The 20,277-nt window shown below is 40.3% G+C and overlaps 1 protein-coding gene across 1 annotated transcript in view; it reads left to right on the top strand.

Annotated features, from left to right (window-relative positions):
• The window catches only part of LOC113135696 (shisa family member 6), a 54,330-nt gene extending 38,398 nt beyond the window's left edge, over window positions 1-15,932 (top strand). The window contains exons 5-9 of the mRNA XM_026315913.1: window positions 7,811-7,873; window positions 9,222-9,242; window positions 12,467-12,619; window positions 14,766-14,869; window positions 15,069-15,932. Of these exons, the coding sequence (XP_026171698.1) occupies window positions 7,811-7,873; window positions 9,222-9,242; window positions 12,467-12,619; window positions 14,766-14,869; window positions 15,069-15,932 (1,205 nt within the window). The remainder of the gene's footprint in view (window positions 1-7,810; window positions 7,874-9,221; window positions 9,243-12,466; window positions 12,620-14,765; window positions 14,870-15,068) is intronic.
• Window positions 15,933-20,277: the final 4,345 nt, after the last annotated feature.

Genomic DNA, 20,277 nt, shown 5'->3' with positions numbered 1-20,277 from the left:
GTGTTGTTCTTTACAACCCAACTGGTCCCATTTCACTTCTCTGTTCTAACTGCTGCCCTTTGAAATGTATGTTTGAACTGTTTCTCTGAAGCTTTTTCTGTGTTGTCCACTGTAAGAAATGAATGTCCTAACCTCTATGGTGTGTGTGGTCTTCGACTGTGTCCGTCTCAGTGGAGAGGAGGGCTGGTCTATAAAGGCATGGATAAAGGCAGTTTTGATGATGTTACTTCTTTTATTTTAAGAAGACATCAGATAAATCTGTGCTTATCCTTGTTTACGATATACGGACCCTCCTCTTCCTCCTCTACCTATTCCTCGCCCGCTGCCTCCTCTCAAACGGAAGTCTACTTTTCAACAGCCCGCAAATGGAGTCGGCTGGTATGTTCAACAACAGGCGAGAGAAATGGCTATATCAATATCCCCATCTCTCTCTCTCTCTCTCTCTCTCTATCTCTCTCTATATATATATGTATATATATATATATATATATATATATAGACTATTATTATTCCTACAATACAATAGCATACTGTTGCACTGATTCATCTTCAGGAAAGATCATTACCTTTACACCAAGTGAGTCACCTCAGCTTTGTAGTAACAGAAGAGAGTGAAACCAGATGAGTTCTGCAGGAATATCATGAAGCACTACTTCAATAAAATGGATCTCTTATTGCTTTTTAACACATGGGGTCACAGTAGTCCAGGGTGGGTTCACCCTCTATCACATTTCAAAATGAAGTGGATATGAGGTTCATCTCAACTGCTTGCCCTTCCCTGTCCCTGCTGAGACTATCATGGCACATTTGTCAAGATGGAGAGGCAGTGACATGTCAAGTAACTACTTGGCCTTTCGTGTCTTGGGGGTGATTGTGAGTTATGAGATAAAGAGTGATACTTACTGGCAATGTGGACAGAAACAGTCTGGACTGGGATTTTATTGCACTTGGATGTACACAGGAACTTAGTTATCTGCAGCTCTGCTGGTTCTCTTCAATACAGATATCTCTGAATGCATGATGATTTTGGAGTACTTTACTGCAGCTATTCATTCCAACCATTGCAAACCATGTGTTAATTAAGCATTCATTAGGGAACATATAGTAGGATGTACAGTAAATTAGCTGAGAAGCCCAGTTTGTATTTGCAGACTTTAGATGTACAGTAATACAAAATGATATAATTAGAATCTGATCTAGATTTAATGCCACAATAATGCTACAGTAAGTGCAGCACTGGGTGAGTAGCTTCATAAAAACATTTGAGTGTGAGAACTGATGGCTATTTATAATTTTTGACAAACAAAAACAATGCTACACAGTTATTGCAAAGGCAATATAAAATCACATGTTAATTCTACACTTTGGTGGCTAAGCTAATAATACTGTTGTGTATGTTGAGTTCATGAATGTATTGAAAATCTTCAGGGTCCTTTCAGTCAGCATTTGCACACTGACGTTCTGATGATGAAGCTGAGTAATTTCTTCAATTCCTCTTCAGTTTGCAAAGCACATTTAAATTTGGACTTTTATACGTACAAGTACTGACTCCTGGTAAGCCTATAATTTCATTTGGTACCAAGTAGTTCATACTCTGATACAGTAGTTTTGCAGGCTAATAGAAACCTGTTTATGGTGCTGTTTTTCCAAATTCAAATTTCATTTATTGGTTTGACTGTAGTTAAACAGTGTTTTGCCAAGACAGGTGGTGTTTCATACCTTTTGATGAGGTCTGAATTTCTGGGGTTTTTGGTTTCATGGTAACAGCTGCTGATCATGCTAACCCTAACCTTAAACCTCACTCATAACACATTGCACTTGCATAAGCTTTTCTGACTATAGGTTGATTCATATCAAATGGTGACTGAGACAGTGCTTTATTGTTTATTATTTTATGTTGTATGTCATTTTTAGATGTAGGTTTAGTATTTTTGTCAGGAGAAATGCATGTCTTGAGCTTCAGTCTAAACTCAGTCAGTTCAGAATGAGTAGTGGAATCTAAAATTAGCAGGACTACAAGTACTATAAATATAACTTAGAAGCTTTATTACCAATGCTGGAATTGGGTCAGAGTTAAGCCTCTCATAAAATCAATGAGGAGGTGGGAGCTACTTCTATCCAAGGGGCCTAAAGCTTTGTCCTCTACTAACCGAGTGAAGTGTGGCTATTATGGCAGTTAACATTTAGCGATTAAATGTGAACACTCTTTGTCAGTCGTTAAATGTCAAGCCTGTGGTGGCTTCCCTTTTCCTTTGCTTCTTTTGCTGTGAGAGGAGGCCAGGGACGTGTTGACAGTCCCTGGCCAGTGGCTCTGTTGACAGACAGTGTCAACAGAGCCACTGGGACAGAGACATCCACATTCATACCTGTCACACACATTTTGCAATTGGCGAACACACATGCACGGTGCACTCTGTACCCTGTTCACCACCACCACTTCCACCTCCTCTGGGCCTTTCATAACTTCAGAAGCTCCACTTGGCAGGGCTAATGGGATGGCAGGGCTGTTGGTTTTAGAGAGGGATGTCGTGAGGAGAGTGGAGCAGAGAGCTGAGGATAGCTCTCTAATAGATCTACGGTGGGGTAGTGTGGAGTTTGGGGGTAGGGGGTTGAAGGGCTGCCTTGTGATCATTGGCCCATATTGCTGTTTTTCTCCTCTTTTCATCCCAGTGCCCAAACACATCCTCCTTTTTCATACTTTCCCTCTTCTTATCTGCTTTCTGTCTAAGTTCATCCTATTCTGCTGTATTTCTGTCTCACAGTCCTTCACTTACTTTTCTACTGCTTTTATCCTCAGTTTAACAGATATTGCTTCGCACCACTCTCACGCTCACAGCCTTTAAAATGCTGTCAGATGATACATCGTATGAACTAGCTTGTTTTAAGAACTTACCAGACTTAGTATGGTGTTGGGCCACCACAAACTGTTTTAGTGCTCCTCATCATAGATTTTCCCAAATTTGATGGTACTGGAGAGCTCCATAGTGCCAACAAAAACATCTCATATTTGTTTATACATATATTTCTCATATGTGCCATAGCGTGTTATGCACATGACAGTATTCTGACAAACCCCATTCTATACATTTAACATTAAGTGCTGATATTTTAGAACTTGGCACCTATGGTCTGGCTAAGGTCAGAAAACCACTGTATCAAGAGTTAACTAAAAAACATGGGACATGGTGAACTCCCATCTTCTGCATGAACATAGGACTCTCCATACATTGATCCAATGTATTAATGTCTCTGTTTGTGCATGTACAGACAGCATGTACCTATCTGTACATGCGATCCAGAGGTTTGGTGTGGTGCTTACCTCTGCAGGTTGCACAGCTGATCAGGCTTTGTTTATTTGTTAACTATTCTCCTCCCCTTTTATTCTCTCACACACCTGATTGTTTGGGAATGCTCAATTTAGCGTATCTCTGGTCTAAGCATAATTACTCACAATTCACAGAAATAGAAGAGACTGTGGCTAAGCACACAACATATCAACAGAGACCTAACTGGGTATCATGACGTGTTCAGCTGTTGGGCAGAATGAAAATTCTTCAGAGATCAATGTCCTGATGGTTTCCACAATACCTCAGAGCTTGTGACTGCAATTGATTGTGCAAATGCGTCTTTAACCTTGGCAGGGGGGTTGAAGGTGTTATGTTTTGTGGTCGGCCCAGCATGGCTTCTCTCGGCTCCCCTGTGTGCTGTATGTGGATGCGATGTTTGGAAGTGTGATGTGAAACAAAATGCCACACCAAATGTCAGATTACTGAGTCACTTGTGTGCCATCTGGATGTAATTATGCAAACTTGCCAAGGAGGTATTCTCCAGAGATGCGTTATAAGAGAAGGGAAATTTAGTGTGAGTAATCTCCACGCAGAGGTGAGGCCGATTGTATCCAGACGAAAGTGTGGCCTCTGCAGCCCACTGATCATAGGTGTATGGTTGATTCAGCCACTAAATGTGACTGACACCATCTGACAAACACACAGCTGCGTCATCAGCATACTGACAGAAAAACATCCATTTAGCAATTTAGATGGGGACCCAGTTTAACCCAACAATCTGGAGAGCATGTCAATCAAAAATAATCAAGCCACTGTATGATTAGACAGCAGCACTGGCTTTTAATGTGCCAAATTAAGGAGATGAAGGCAGTAACTAATGGGCAGTAGTGCATCCGGAGAGATGTCACCCTCCACTATAAGCTTCCTCCATCACTGACAAATAAGTTTCCTGAGCTGCTCCATGGTAACATGTTATGCTGAGATTATTTTGCAATGTCAGCTTAAACAGGAGAGGATGTGGTGAGGTGTTCCAAGTCGATAAGCAGGATCATGCCTTTGAGAGGTTGGGGGTGCCGGTTGTGCAGGGACTCTTCCCTGAATATGGTTAATTGGTCCCCAGATTATGGAGAGATCACTGAACATGGCTGTCCAGGCTCTTAATGAGCTACAGTCTTCTGCTACTTTTCAGCAGCCTGTTTAGCTTGGCCCATCTCTCTGGACACCTCAGACCAGGCTTTGAGTGGAAATCACTAGATTGAGACGAAACTTTTTACAGATCAAGTACATTGCATAGTATTGCTCCATGTCTGGGTTCTCTATCTGTACTTTTAAGCGAATATCAGCAAGCTGTGCAGATATTCAAGAGCATAATAACTATTGATGATGAAATCTGGGAGAGTTCACTTGTCAGTGTGGCTAGTTCTCTGAAGGATCTTTTTGTGGTTACAGAGAAGCTACTCATTTTAGAATTAGTGACCGTCTGTTTTCCAGTGCCATTTTTAAATTAAGAGATAGTTTCAGGTATTTCTCTTCTTCAGATATTCGGGAAGCATGTGAGTGGTGATGTCATGGATACATCAGTAGTACTGATAGGTACAGTATACTACTAATGTAGCTGTTACACTTTCACAAATACATTTCCAGTAGGCTAACTGTAATCCATCCATCCATTCATCCATTATCTATACCCGCTTATTCCTAATTAGGGTCACAAGGATCTGCGGGGGCCTAGTAACTGTAATCCTTTGCTCTAATTACTAATTTATTTTGTGTTTGACAAAATAATTCAGTAGAACATGTAGGACTGTGCATATTGAATAAAGCAGGGGAAATAAACTAGTTAAACTTAAAAGTTTCTTGTGATAAGGCATATTATTTACAGTGTGTGCTCCTATTTTGTTTATAGGTTTTGTTTTATGTTGAATTGGTACGCAGTAAAAGTGCTGACTGATTTGAAAAGTTGCTGGTAATGCATGTTTATGTGCAAATTTGGTGGTACCTCTTGTGAACTGAGCAGTTAAGTATTCATGGACTGTTTCAAAAATTATGGTTATACATATAGGTTGTAATGTATGGTGTTCTAAAACTACTGTGTGGGAAAAGATGCTCTTTTTTCAGAAGGGCAACCAGCTTTTTATATTGATTATTAATAAGACTATTTAGAAAGGACATTGGTTGTGCTGCAATTATTACTCTATAAATTACAGGGATGGCAGAGTTGACCTTCACAATGAATAAAAATGAACAAAAACACACAGCCAGACACTCAAATGTCAATCAATATCTGAACATTTTCAGCATTTGTATCAATAGTTCACTTTCTGTGTTTTTTCTTTGGCTCTTCCTTTGTGTCACACAGTGTTAAAAATAGTCTATAAATGCTTTTACATTCTGAGGACAGGTTAAATTACTCTTAGTAACTACATAGACATATTACAGTGTTAATTTAATATATTCAGGAGCCACACTCTCAGATGTCTGTACATTTCGCTCCTTGAATCATCGCCTGTATGAGAGTCACTGTTCAGCATTTATATGAAAAAGTGGAACTGAGTGAGAGAACACACAAAAGACACATCCTATCTATCTCTATAGCTTGAGCAAATATTGAAAGCCTCCTCCTTCACTTTTGTGACAGATGTAAATGGATGTTTCAGCAGTTGGCTCTAATGCATTTTTAAACAGGCACAGCAGCAGACAGCAAATGAACGTGTCGCGACGGCAACACCATGACGGGGTCTCAATCTAAAGCTGCCTCCTCCTCACATACAAACACACAAACCCATGTTCACACACACATATTCCTCCACACTGCTGAGAATAGCTGTCGTTCATCAACTCTCTCACTACAGTGGACTCAGTAAAGGTCCCATTTTTCAACTAAAGCACCTCCACACTGCGGGGTCCAAGCCTAGCACTGTACCACTGCGCCACATCCCCTGTCATCTACAAACACAATGGCACAGTGGGATGGATAGATGATTGGGTGAAATTGTTATATTTTTACTCAGGGGGGTGGGGGACTAGTGTGTGTGACTGTTCTAAAGGATGTTGAGAGAGCTCAAAAGACTCGAAGCTTAAAATATGCATGCAAATAGACAAAACAAGCAAAATAAGAAAACATGCTAAAAATGAGCCATTTATTTAAGTTTGAAAATATCAAGGCTCACTTTTTTTGCTTTTTCCAGGTCTTCCAGGTCACCCCAAGCCCATGGTCTTTATCAGCATATGGATTTAACTCATTTATATCACTTAAAGGTTCAATGTGTAATATTTAGAGCTATCTATTAGCACAAATGGAATATAGTAATAATTAATATTTTGTCATTAATGGGTACCAGAAAATACCAAGCATCGCTTTTTCTTAATCTGAGAATGAGCATTTAAATCTACATAGGGAGTGGGTCTCCTTTCACAGAGGCAGCCATGTTGTGCCGTCATGTTTTAAAGGTGATGACCACCATACTCTCCCTCTCCCCTGGAAATGGTGGTTTGCTCAGAGGGCTGAATTCTGCAATCTTGCGACTGGATGCCGCTGAAACTTTCACATTTTATATATTGCACCTTTAAGTTTGGAACTTTGGTCATGTGATACCAGGGCAAACTGACAACTGAGCAAACCCCACTGAATACATGAAGGCTGCATTTGTTGATTTTTTTCCTCTTTTTGTAGTCATTTGAAGGCAACACAAGCTGCACATACACCACATATGATCACACCTGATTTAGATCATGTGTTAGCTGCATTTTCTCATTCTCCTTTTAACTTATGATGTAAAATTAAATTTGTAATGTTTTATTTATCTGCTGCATTGTTTGCTAAATGCAGTCTGCAGTATATGGTGTCAAAGTGGTGAAGCTGTTTCTTAATTCATGCTTGTTTTATGTATTTGCTGGTGTTTTGCCACCCTACATTTGAGGCACGTTTAATGATGAATGGATAGATTCATGTATTCTCTTTCCAAATATAAGTGTCTGCCTGTTCCAGGGCAGGATGTGATCAATATTGCATGCTCGCCTTGTTATTTTTTGTTTTGTTTTGTTTGTTTTGCTTCTTGTTTTTTGTTGTCATCCATATGTCCACTGTAGCCTCTGACTTTCTGGATAATGTTTGATGTAAACATGTTTTACAGGATAAAACTGATTTTAGAGTAGACTCCACTCACTGCAGATTCACTCATCACATAATCTCTCTCATCTTCCACTGTGCCAATTACCTTTATTTGTGAAAATTAAAGGGATATTTCACCCGCTAAATATGTTTGCCAGCAACTGAAGAATGGTGATGTGGTATTGCAACTTGTTTACAATATTAAAGTCAATTTAAAATGTGGAAATTCCTCTACATGAATCTGTATTTTGTGAACTTTATAAAATTCATCCACCAAAAAGGCAATTTTCAGCATTTTAGTGAATTATCTCTTTAACTGCCACCCTCACACAATGAACGGTCTGCATTTAAGCTGATTCAGAGCACTCCTCATGAACACTGAACAGATCTTTGATTGCTTTTGTCATTGCAGGTACTCATCAGCACAACTATAACCATGTGGCTCTAGGTAGCCCCACACGCACACCTAAGAATGGTAAGAAAAAGTAGTGGAAGAGGGGAACTTTCAAGTTAACCTACAGCTCAGTTCAGTGTTTGAGATGAAGCCTGGACCTGGGGAGTAACTTTAATATAGTGCTTGACATGGACATGGACATGGACATGGATGGTCCTCTTTTTGATTTTTCCCACCGTGAATCCATTCTGTTAGTGAAAATTAGGCTTTTTTGTTGAAAACTGAATCACAGTAACATGCCACATTTTTCCATGAGATCGGTCAGGCTGCTGTAACTGTCCATCTTTCTATTTTTAAAATGCAGTTGGCTTCAGTGAGGATCAATGTCCGGTCGAGGTCATCCCATCCTCTGGTTGACTGAGTGTGTGAAACCTGCATTGTTCTATAATATCATCTTGTGAACAAAAGCTTTCATCATGCTCCACATTAGGAGCATCACTGCAAATGGTTTCTTATTACTAATGTCATCCAGCTGTTTGTTCAGAATGAGGGAGCCAAAACTAGTTTATGGGGGTTGTAGACTGGCACATGTGAGGAGGAGCAACTGTGTGAGGACTCAAGGTAGAGGCTGCAGACGGTAGAGATAAAAGGAAAAAAAGGAGGCCAAAGGCTGTTTCGGTATTTATTAAATCACTCTGATCTTGCCATTTGATTCGTATTCTGTTTGTTTTAACCACGAATATGAAAAATTCTATGCTTTCTAGCTTCCACTCAGAAACTATGCTTGAATTCTGCAGCAAGATTAGACACAATTGACCATTTCTCACACACACACACACACACACACACACACGTTTGTTCATGAGGATACTCATTGTCAAAATACACTCCCTAGCCCATTACATACACCTTTTGAATTAAAAGCAATGCCTAACCTAAACCTGATTCAAACCTGAACCCTGAAGCCAACTCAAACTGGTCTTACCAGTGTAGAGCCATAGAAGTACATGCCCACACACATAGACACACACGTATACAGACAGATAAGCAAGCCACAACTGTGGAGAAATGCCTTGGAGGTCTATGGAAAACATGAAAAATCCATTTCAACAACACAGACTTTGATCACATGCCCCTAGAAAGGCTTCAGCATGGCTTTAGCATGCAGAGTATTTTCTAGATAAAACCCACTGCTACGACCACCCCTGCAGACTGAAACAACCAAGAGAAACTGCAAATCACAAGCAGAGAAAGTGCAACCGTACAAGTGTCCATCACATGCCTCAGGAAAAAGAAGCTGATTTGATTTAAATGGTTTGATGGAGATTTCCTGTACCAGTGATGCTGAATGTGGAGTTGGTTTGTGTAGACTCAGTTTTTCTCCATCAACATGTTTCTGAAATATTTGTTTTCCACTTGGGTTTGGTAGCTCACCGATCATTGAGACGTGGTAAGTCATCCATCCATACATTTAAGTTGGTGTAAAAACTCATCCATTACATTTCAGCACAAACTTGTCTAGATGTGCATCACAAACCATCCTCTATTTTTGTGTCTTCCTTTCTTCCACTTAAACTGGTGTTTTCAGACCTGATTTAAGTAGCATTTGCTGTTTATTTGAACTGAATTCAATAAGACCAGTGATTTGTCCTGTCCTGGAATCCCTGAAGCTCACTCTGTTATTGCTAATGTATTGGATACAAGCAATAATTTATTATTTATTGTTATTCTAGACCTTTCTTGTTGTCAACAAAGCCCTCAAAGAAACCAGTTTGCAACATATAGCCCCAAGCCCACTATTTCCTACTATAGACATAAATCTTTGGTAAAGGGTTACACAAATGTTTTATTTCTATAAAGAGGCTTTATGGTTTTACAGCTGGGCATTATGGTTTTTAGCATTAATTAGTCCCACAGCGTATTTGGGGGTGGTCTATTCCGCACTAGAGAGTGTTAACGGCACCCGGACTGTAAAGCCCCAGTTGCACATGTTCAGTTTGTTCAGATAGGCTTGTTGCTGTGATTCTTGACAGCTGTCTCTAGTGGACGAAGCAAAAGTTGACTAATCAGAGCTTTGTAGTCAGGGATAGAAATGCTGCTGGCTAGCTACCCAGCTGAATCCATGAAGAAAAGGACCACAGAAATGACACTGAGCATGGATGAAATCTGTCCCATTTTACACAATGATGCACGACAGCTTAAAGTTGGCAAAGCCCACAAACTGATATATTTCTTCAAAAAATTAACTGCCCTAGGTAATAAATCTTGTATATGGAGTTGGCATATGTGTACCTCATTAGTGAAGAGAAAAAATACTACCCCCTTTAAGTAAGAAATTGACTAATATCATAATGTCAGGCAAAATCAATGAAATTAAGTCAAACTGCAACTCAGTGTGATTATCAGAATAGGTGTTTATGGGACTGAAATCGCAGGGCCCATGTTCATCTTCAGAAAACTTGGACTAGGACAGATGGTTGGTTTTGGTCTTTAAATGGCATTTGTTTACAAAAGCAAAATAGAATATTTCCAGCTTTATTCTTCAAACACTCACAGTGAGATTTGCAAAGACTATTTGAGCCAGGTCTGTGTGGTGGTACTGTCCATTGTGATGATGCAGTAAATTGTGTTTGCTGTTGAGATAGCTAACAGCATGCTACAGCCTAAGTCGATTTTAACCTTACTGATGCAGTATGGAAGTCAATCTACTCACAGATCATTCACATCCTTCCAATCCCCTCCCTTCAGCTCCAGGATCCCCCTGCTGTGGCCCAGCCCTGCATCCTAGTCTCTCAAGCTTCTCTTCTTTTCTCACTCTTCTATTTTCTTTCCTTCTAGTGTTTCAGGCTCTGTCCCCAGCTTTATTTAGCCCCTTATCTCTGTCTTTTCTCCTGTTTCCGTTCGTTCTCTCCATCCTGCAGCAGTTACTAAAGCCCTATTTTTATCTGTCCATTGGAGGCTGGTCTGGAGCCACACCCATGTCCACTGTTCTGCACTGCGTGACACTCAGCTCACAGGGGAAAGCAAGATAGAGCAGCGATGAGAAAGAAAAATGAGAGAAAGGGGAATACTGAATGGACAAGAAAGAATTAAGGAGCGAGAGAAAGCGGGTGACAGCATGGTTGGACAGATAAGACTGACAGAGGGACAGACAGCGGATGTTTGTGTGCGTACATGTGTGAGAAAGAGCGATAAAGACAACGAGTAGAGTGAGAATAAAAGAGGGCTTTGGTTCAGTCAACCCGCCACCACTTCCCCTCCCATGCGTCTTCCTGGCATCATATCACATTGCATCTACAACAGCCAGTCCAGGCACTGCTCTCTGCCCCGTCCCAGATCCCATCACAGCGCTGTCACGAGCAGGGTCACTCTCCAGCACACATCTGTTGTTTGGTGTGTCGCCTCTTTTTTGGACCACTGTTTCCTCTCATCAAACCACCACATTGCCTGTCAACTCAGTCCCACACCAAATGCTCAGAGTGTCTGATGTGTGTGCCTACACTCCCCTGTAACTGCCACCAGCAAGTTGGAGTTTTAGATGTGCAGCCAATTCTCAAAGGTAGAGTTAAAGGTCAGGAAAAGTCAAGAGATAAGTGAGACAAGTGTTTAGGATACTAACCTAGACTGCAACAACTAGGGCAAATTCACTAAGTGCCAACCACCCTTCAGAAAACATGTCTGACTAATTAAACATTAACATCTGTTTAATATGCTTAATATTTCTTAGTCAGATTCACTTTGTGTTAAATTACATTGTGTTTCAAAACTTTTCCCACATTATCAGGATACATTTCTGGTGGGGATGAGGTTTTTGACTCAAGAACTACAAACTTCAGTATTTTTATTATAGAGTAGGATTCTGAAAGCCAGTTCTATTTTGTATACAGTACAAGTTAAAAATTTCATATTGAGCTTTTATTTGGCCTGTTCTGCACAAATCATTCAGGTAGCTTTTCATTTTTAGCTGGTACTGACAGTCACTTTTGCTGGTTAAAATGACAAATGTGCACTGCAGCAGATTATGCAAAGCAATGCTGTCAGTGCTTCAAGAAACTCACAATGTGAACATAACCTGTGCATCCTATCTTAAAACACATTATAGAATCAACATTTTTTGATTTGTTTGTGATGCTTTGGCTGCCTCACTGACAACTTGCTAAGAGGCCAAAATTAAGTGTTGTGTAGTTACTGTGCTCTATTTAACCATGTGTTTGTGGGAATTTGTACAAACATAAAATTCTCCTAGAATCTTTATAGCCCCAAATTCCCATAGACAAAACCAAGGGCATGTCCTCTATATCCCCCATGGCTAAAGCCTTGGCAAGAAGAATAAATCTTTTATACCTCTCACTGCTCTGCTGAATTTACTCACACAATAAATACAGTTCTTTCATGAATCCAGTATGGATTCTTATGTTATACCAATGAGGTTATTTTGGAGATAGTCTTAGAGCACCTCTGAAGACAGGACATATTTGAGAAACTCCAGCCTGCCTGCCAGCGCAGTCTTCCACTCTCTACATAGGAGGTGGTCTGTCATTATGGCTCCTTGTGGTCTCCTTGCTAGGTTTTTTTTGGGGGTGGATGGGGAGGAGGGGGCGTAGGAGATGTCAACCTGCCCATTTTTTCTCTTCCTTCTTCTGTCTGTATATGTGTGTATGTATGTGTCTCCAGAAAACAATCGGATAAGCGGCATCCTGACCTCGCAGACGGAGCCCTACGACCTGTCTTTCTCACGTTCCTTCCAGAGCCTGTCACATCTGCCGCCCTCCTACGAGGTGGCCGTCAAAGCTGACCTCAACCGATTCTCATCCCTGAAGAAGCTCAGTAGGTCTAAGTTCACTGCACTAATGCAAGAGTAGGCTTCCTGCCCCGATGCCCTGCATGATTAAATGACTGCATTAAGTGTGCTTTCCAGACTCCTGATTAAGACTTATTGAGTGAGTCTGAAGTGCTTCAAATGATTTGCCTGCTGTGCTAAAGACATCAAACAGTAGAAAAAAAGTACACATTTTCTGAACATTTTTGCAGCACCCCATTGAATAACCATTTCAATGGATGGAGAGGGCCCTGAATCAGAATCAGAAAATACCCATTCCCCCAACTGTGATCCTTCATGAAATCAGACTAGTCATCTCAAGAACCAAGGAGTTATTGATATTCCATGCTTCCCTTGTCTCCACTTAAAGGCTGCAGCCACTATTTCTCTTGAAGCATATAAGTACATTAAGCGGCTTCTTGCCTGGCCCGGCACAGTATTGATTTAGTGGTGCTACGCTGGATTTCTGCTGCGTAATGAGGCCTCATCTCATGATATTCCGTAAGTGGAATGCAAATATTCCTTAAGGCTTGTATAATTTCTTCATGACTGCCCCACTTCACTGCTGGCTTACAGTCAAAGTGAAGGATGATGATCTACAACACATCCTGTCAGGGCTCACTCCACGCTGGCTCCCACTCATAGCTGCCAGACATTTCAAATTAAATGGCACAACAGCTTTGCAGGATGTAGTGTTACTGTATTTACTGGCCTTTAGTTGTACTGACAGAAAAACAAAAACATTTTTAAACAATGTATGTGAGAATTAATATCTTTGAGAGGCGGTAAAAAAAACAGAATTTAATTGTTAAAGAGGAGACATGGTGCTAAAATAAAAAAATAAAAAACTCCTCAGTGTCCTCCAGTCTTCCCAACTTTCTTTCTGCTTCCAAAGAACACTGCACACTGAAGGATCAGTTGGATTTTGCTGGAAGGAAGATGGAGCAGCATTTTCATTGTTGCAATAAGAAAAGAGAAGAATGCTACTGCCTATTAATGCAAATTGGTATCAAACTGAAGAGAAGCATTTTCTTCACTGCAGCACAGGACAGTATACATCACGAGTTATTCATTCCCTCTATGGTAATATGGTTGATGAGTTTGCGATGCCATGCCCAGATCTTGAAGTCTATTATGCTTTAGAAAGGAACAGCTTGTTTTTATTATCTCTTATAATGAATCGATTTGCAGCAAACACACATGGCTCTCTGCTAAAGGGGATTTTGACAGGTGGTGTGAATGTTGCTGCACCCCTTATTGAATAAGACAGGCCTGGACCCAGAGTCATCTATGAATTCTTAACAAAGTGCAGGGGTTTGTTCTCCATTATTTATTTCCATCGTATAAATGATATAAGTGTTCGCTACTGATTTAGAATGATGGTTAAATGCTTATGCTGGTGTATAAAATGAATAAAAATCTGTCTTGAGAACTGATTTATAAATGTTTCTATTTTTGAATGATCTAATTTGCACTTTGTCCTTTAGAAAAGATACTCTATCTGAGGTTTTGTTGTAAATGTGTGTCACTATGTGTTGTTATGTACACCAAGGCAAGTCTTTATGCATGGGTTTGTGTTGTGTGGCATGAAGTCGATGCTACATTCACTCTCACACTCTCCCATCTCTGAAAATGTATTCTTCTCTTTTTGATCTGCTTTTGAATGCATGTTGTTGTATAAAACATCAACTCAAGGACATTAAAACACTTGATTCTCAGTGTGATGTGATGTGCAATAACACAATTAGCATTCTAGCATGTACACACAAGGTGCCTGTGTTTCCTTCCCTCCCTATATAATATGATGATGTTTTTTATAGACTTTCACCTAACCTTTGAAGAGTTTGCCCCCACAGAAAGAGCTGCCTGTAGAATCCATGATGAAGCCTGGATGTGTGGATGTTATGTGCTTAGCATGTAATACGCTCCGACTGTGATCTTCTCTCTCTATTTTCTATTCCCCTTTGTGAGCTTGGAAAGGTGAAACACAGATGGGTCTGCCAACAGTGTTTTCTGCATTGTGTTCAGTGTTCTCCAATCTCTATCCGATTCCTTCCCTTGTATTCTAACTCCTACCCATGTTTTCTCTTGCTATCACCCCCTGAATCTCCTCTTCACCTTTTGCTTCCGCTGTTTTTATTCTGTCCTCTGCAGCAGACAAAGAGGTTGAAGACTACTACACTCGTAAGCGCCACCTGCCTGACCTCGCAGCAAGAGGCACTCTTCCCTTGCATGTTCTAAAAATTAGTCAAGACCAGGTGCGTACACAAGTGCTCGGTTTAAGTGTGCAGACTTCTAAACAAGGTCATGTTCTTTGCTTCTTATGCTTCTGTGAGGCAAGAGTCCTGTCTCCAGATTTGAATTCATTAGCTATAGCTGGTTTTTCATTGTGTAATGGTGGGTGGCAGAGCCTTTTTCCCCTCAGCTTGTGAAGCTCACCTCATTCATATTTTACAGCTCCGGGAACAGCAGCAGCAGCTCCAGAGCCAGCCCCCACAGTCCTCAATTTCTCAGGCCCCTCCTCAGTCGCAGACTTCACAGCAGCAGTCCCAGCAAAGGCAGAGACCCCGTCGTGTCCAGAGAGCCATGTCTCAGGATCGTGTCCTTTCCCCGCAGAGGGCCCCACAACAGGATTACAGCATGTCATCTAATGGTATGTCCCCATATGGAGGCAGGATCCTCTCAGATGAACAGCTTCTGTCTGCTGAACGTCTTCGATCCCAGGAGCGCCTTCTTCCACAAGACCGGCACACCTCCCAAGATCGCTTGTACTCCAAGGATCGCATGTACTCTAAGGACCGACTCCTGTCACAGGATCATCTCTACTCAAAAGACCGCCACTACTCTCAAGAACGCCTCTATTCACAAGATCGCCTGTATTCACAAGACCGCCTCCTATCCCAGGATCCTCTCCTCTCGCCAGACAAGCTGATGATGTCGCTGAAGCGTGGCATGGTCAGCAGCATCTCTGGTGGGTTTTATGGCAGTGACAAGTCAATGTCACGCGCTATCTCACACACAGATGTGTTCATACCAACCACACCTCTTATGGATCGCTACAAGATGACCAAAATGCATTCCCATCCTAGTGCCTCTAACAATAGTGGCGGCAGTGGTGGTGGTGGTGGAGCACAGGGCGCAGGAGGAGGCACTGTGCACTCCAACACTTTAGCTCTGAACCAGACAGCATCTAAGAGGCAGGCGTTTGCCTCCAGACGGACTCACACTGTGGAACAGCTCCACTACATCCCGCAGCACCACCAGCAGCAACAACAGCCACAGCACTACCGCACAGGCAGCAAGACTGAAGTGACTGTGTAACGGCGGCAGCCACGGACTAACTGAACTGCACAGGAAGAAGTACTGTGCTGGGGGGAGGGGGATATGTGGATACACTGGCCTTCTTTTAGACTGGTTGTTAGTGGTGATTTCGCTTTCTTTGACTGAGGTTCCTGCACAGTCAGAGACTCCAGGACCAACATCCACAAGCTTACTGTGAGAGACCGGAAAAATTAGCGACACTGTACACTATATACGCAGGCCCAGCTAGATCTGAAGCCAGAGAGGGTTATGGATGAGGGAGGTGTGGTATTATCAAGCTAATCTGCCTACTATTATTTCTTGTCTTGATTCAGCCACAGGGCTCATTCTGTCTATGTTTTAGTAAGAAAACATCGGTCGTGTCTGTGTTAAGCCTTTATCGGCCACCTTTGTCCAACAAATCTATTCGGTGACCTTTTCTGGCAAATCTTAAAGGGCTTTGCATGGTTAAACACAAGGACTGATTCCTCTATGACTTGTGTTGTGCAACACAACGCCACCACAGGTGATGAACTAAGATGAGCCTGTAATAACTTTATAAATATATAAATAAATGAATAAAACACAACTATTTGTACACCCTGTCCTACTCTAGCTCTAGAGAATCTCAATGAGAGATCTTGAAATGGATGTTATTAGCACTTCTATTAGGTGCCTCTGACAGATGTTCCATTTCTAAAATCGAAGTGGTTTTGTGGGTTACAAAGCACAATCAATAAAAAATACTCTTCTGTTTTTGATTTTGTTTTATGAATTTGAGTAGTGATGGCTAGCTTGTTTTGTTCTTAAAGCAATGGCAGTTTTTTTTGTGCTTCCAGTAGACAATTGTAAATAAGCTATTCTAGAAGCTGTATTATGGACAAGTCTGTACTGGATGGACTTTGTATTAGACTGTCTGTTTTCAATAGATTCCTAAAAAACAACTATAAATCATCACTGTTTCGTGAGTTCAGAGTAGAAACCCACTTAACCAAGTATTTGACAGGATAAATTAATAGTATACTCTGTGTGTCATTGCAAAAATTGTTCGTAGGACGCAAAGTGAATGAATGTGTTGTTGATAACAGGTATACCACTGTTCATACTTGGATGTAGACCATGTTCCACTGACACACCATGGAAATGGATTATAATGCTTGTCAAAGTAGGGTCAAATAAACTATCCATATTTTTCTAAACATTCAACACTGTTCTATGAGAGATGTCTGAGTTGTGTTTTCTATCTGCTTTTTAAAAGTTATACACCACATTACCACTGTATGACTTTGTTATACTCTAGATCTGGCAAATATTATGCATTTAAGACATACGGGCATATATCTTTAAGAAGGAAGCTTCATTTGGTGAGTTCAATGTCAGCATGTACAGCCAAAGAACCCATTTCATGAATAAGTCAATTTGGGTTGAGGCACTGTAAATAAGGCGGGATACAATGATGGACTAAACTCATATTACACAGTATGTGTGCTTGCAGGAAATACTGAATTTAATAAGTCTAGGCAACAAATTCATCATACCTGCCAGCCAAGCATTTGGTTTACCAATGCTTCTTACGAATATCTGCATTTTACTGAGCTGGTGCCTGGAATGGTGCAGACAGCCGCAAGTTTATGCAAAAAAACAAACAAACAAACAAAAAAAACTGCTTGATTAAAGAAAGGAAAATAGGAAAATACTGGGATCATGGCTATTAGAAAAAAATACTGACCAGGCTAAATGTTGCTTTGGACCACAAGTTATTTCATTAATTGTTTCAACAGCATTTTGACGAGTAAAGACATTACCATTAAAACAAAACAAGTATAGCATTAGTTCAGTCGGAGCACTGTAGCTGATTGGCACGAACTGCTTCAGTCATGTTTCATTATGTTTGGTTTCCAGCTGATAAGTAATGTCCTATCATATTCATTTATTATTGTGCTGCTAACAGGCTCAGTCCAGTACATTTTATTGTTTGTGTGCATTTAAATGGAACAAGCTTTACCAACAGTCACTACTGCACTGCTAAAATGCACTTTATAACCATTCCCATCAGTTTTTGTCCCATATATTTTATATCCAACATTTATATCCGACATGCAAACTATTTTTGGCTGAAAAGTGAAAATTTATTGGGTGTTTAGGTTCCATATACAGTAACACAAAATCTTGGGCTTGAATGCTACATAAAGCCAGCATGAAAATCTAGGTGCATGGCATTTGAAATCAGGACTTTCAAGTAGCATAAAGGGAAGTGTATGTAGTTTAGAGTTTGGCCCCCTAGAGACTAAAATTTTACTTTGATAAATTCTTTTTTAATTTTGATCATTCTGTTTTAAATATGTATCACACCTCAGTGAATGTCTGGAGTAGGCCTTTGCTATTTTTCTAGCAGTGTGATATTGTGATGCTACTTTCTGCTTTTTTGGTGGGTGTAAAAATTTGTTGTTTTAAGCAGTTTGAACAAGCGACCAATGTTTTTTATTTAGTTTCTTCTCCATAAATTCCAGTTAAAGAGCTTTCAGGTTTGTTATGCTTCTTGTCCCTACCCACTGAAGTGTAACACAACCAATCAGATTATTTCTATCTCGAGAGCAGTCCTATCACAGACAAAAAATGTTTAACTACTACTCCAATCTGCCAACTGTAAATGACTGTTTTTCACAAGGTGGGAAGGTCACACACCTTATCTGACAGTACGTCACAGCCAAACACACTGGCAGTTTTACAATGATGTATGGCGTCAACGTGAGAGGGGCAGTGCTTCAATTTGACATCTGAATTAATCTGGCTGATGTTAATGCTGATCAGTGCAATTTCAGACCTTCTTTAAATTCATGGAAATCCAGTGCAAACGATAATCCTAACAGCAAACAACAGTGCCTGCAATTGCACTCCTCCATAAACATGCATAAAAAAACAGGAAGGACAAGAAAAAAGCAGAGTAAGTTTGGGTTTCCAATTTACACTGATCCTCTAGCCCATCAGCATTTAAATGAAAATATGAGTCTGCAATCAAAAAGAATCTATGGATGCGAGAGCAGCTGAAGTGCGAGAGGTAAGATGGCCACGATAAGCCTAGGACAAGCACTGCAGCGGAAGTAAAAAGGAAGAGAAGGAAACTGGCCAAGAACATGGCATTTTATAAAATAATCAGCAGCTTTCAAACTGTCTTTTCACATCTCATATGGAAGGTGTTTCTTCAAGGATGTATTTCATTATCTGCCTCTTTCACTTTTAATTCATCCATGATCCAGTAAGAGAGGGCTTATTTTGTTAATTAAAATTTTATTTTGTCCCTTGCTCTGTGGTCCTGTCAGTGAGTGTCTGCCACAGCTGGACTGAAACACAAAGAAATCGATTTTGAGTTTTGATCCTCAAAGAAAGTTTCTCACTTAGAGGATGATGTTTAAACAGAGACTTAACATACCTAGTTCAATTTTTCTTCCTCATTAAACCCAATAACTGCAGCCTGGTTTGGTAAAAAAAAAAAATCAGGTTAAATAAAACAAGCAAAAATAATACCTAAATCATTTCATTTAAGAAATAAAATATGATGAAATTTTCAGTAATTTGAAATGTTGTATTTATAAACCTCACTCTTAGTCTCTCACATCCAAACTGGAAAACACAAAAACCAGTTCTACTTGTCACTGTGTACCGTCCACCTGTCCCTTACTCAGAGTTTTTAACTGAATTCCCTGACTTCCTGTCTGATTTAGTGCTTAGATCAGATAAAGTCATTATAGTGGGAGATTTTAACATTCATGTAGATATTGAAAATAACAGCCTCAGCATTGCATTTAATTCTATATTAGATTCAATTGGTTTCATTCAAAATGTTAATAAACCCACCCACTGTTTTAATCACACCCTTGATCTTGTTCTGACCTATGGCATCGAAATTGAACTTTTAATAATTTTTCCCCCAAATCCTGTTTTGTCAGATCATTCTTTAATAACTTTCGAATTTAAAATGATGGATCATGCAGCGTCTGGAAGAAAATTCCACTACAGCAGATGTTTATCCGACAACGCTGTTAATAAATTTAAGAAAATGATTCCATCTTTATTTGCATCTATGCCAAGTATAAACATAGTGGAGGGCAGCTGCCTTAATCCTACTCCCTACCAAATTGATCATGTTGTTGACAGTGCTGTAGCCTCACTGCGTGAAACGCTTGATTCTGTAGCCCCTCTGAAAAAGAAGTTAGTGAATCAGAGAAGACTAGCCCCATGGTATAATTTACATGTTCGTACCTTAAAGCAGGCATCACGAAGGCTGGAAAGGAAGTGGCGTTCCACAAACTTAGAGGAAATTTTTCTAGCCTGGAAAAACAGTCTACTAACATATAAAAAAGCTCTC

Source organism: Mastacembelus armatus, chromosome 19 (assembly GCF_900324485.2).
Source record: "Mastacembelus armatus chromosome 19, fMasArm1.2, whole genome shotgun sequence".
NCBI classification, from domain to species: Eukaryota; Metazoa; Chordata; class Actinopteri; order Synbranchiformes; family Mastacembelidae; genus Mastacembelus; species Mastacembelus armatus.
This window is presented reverse-complemented; position numbering and strand designations above follow the sequence as displayed.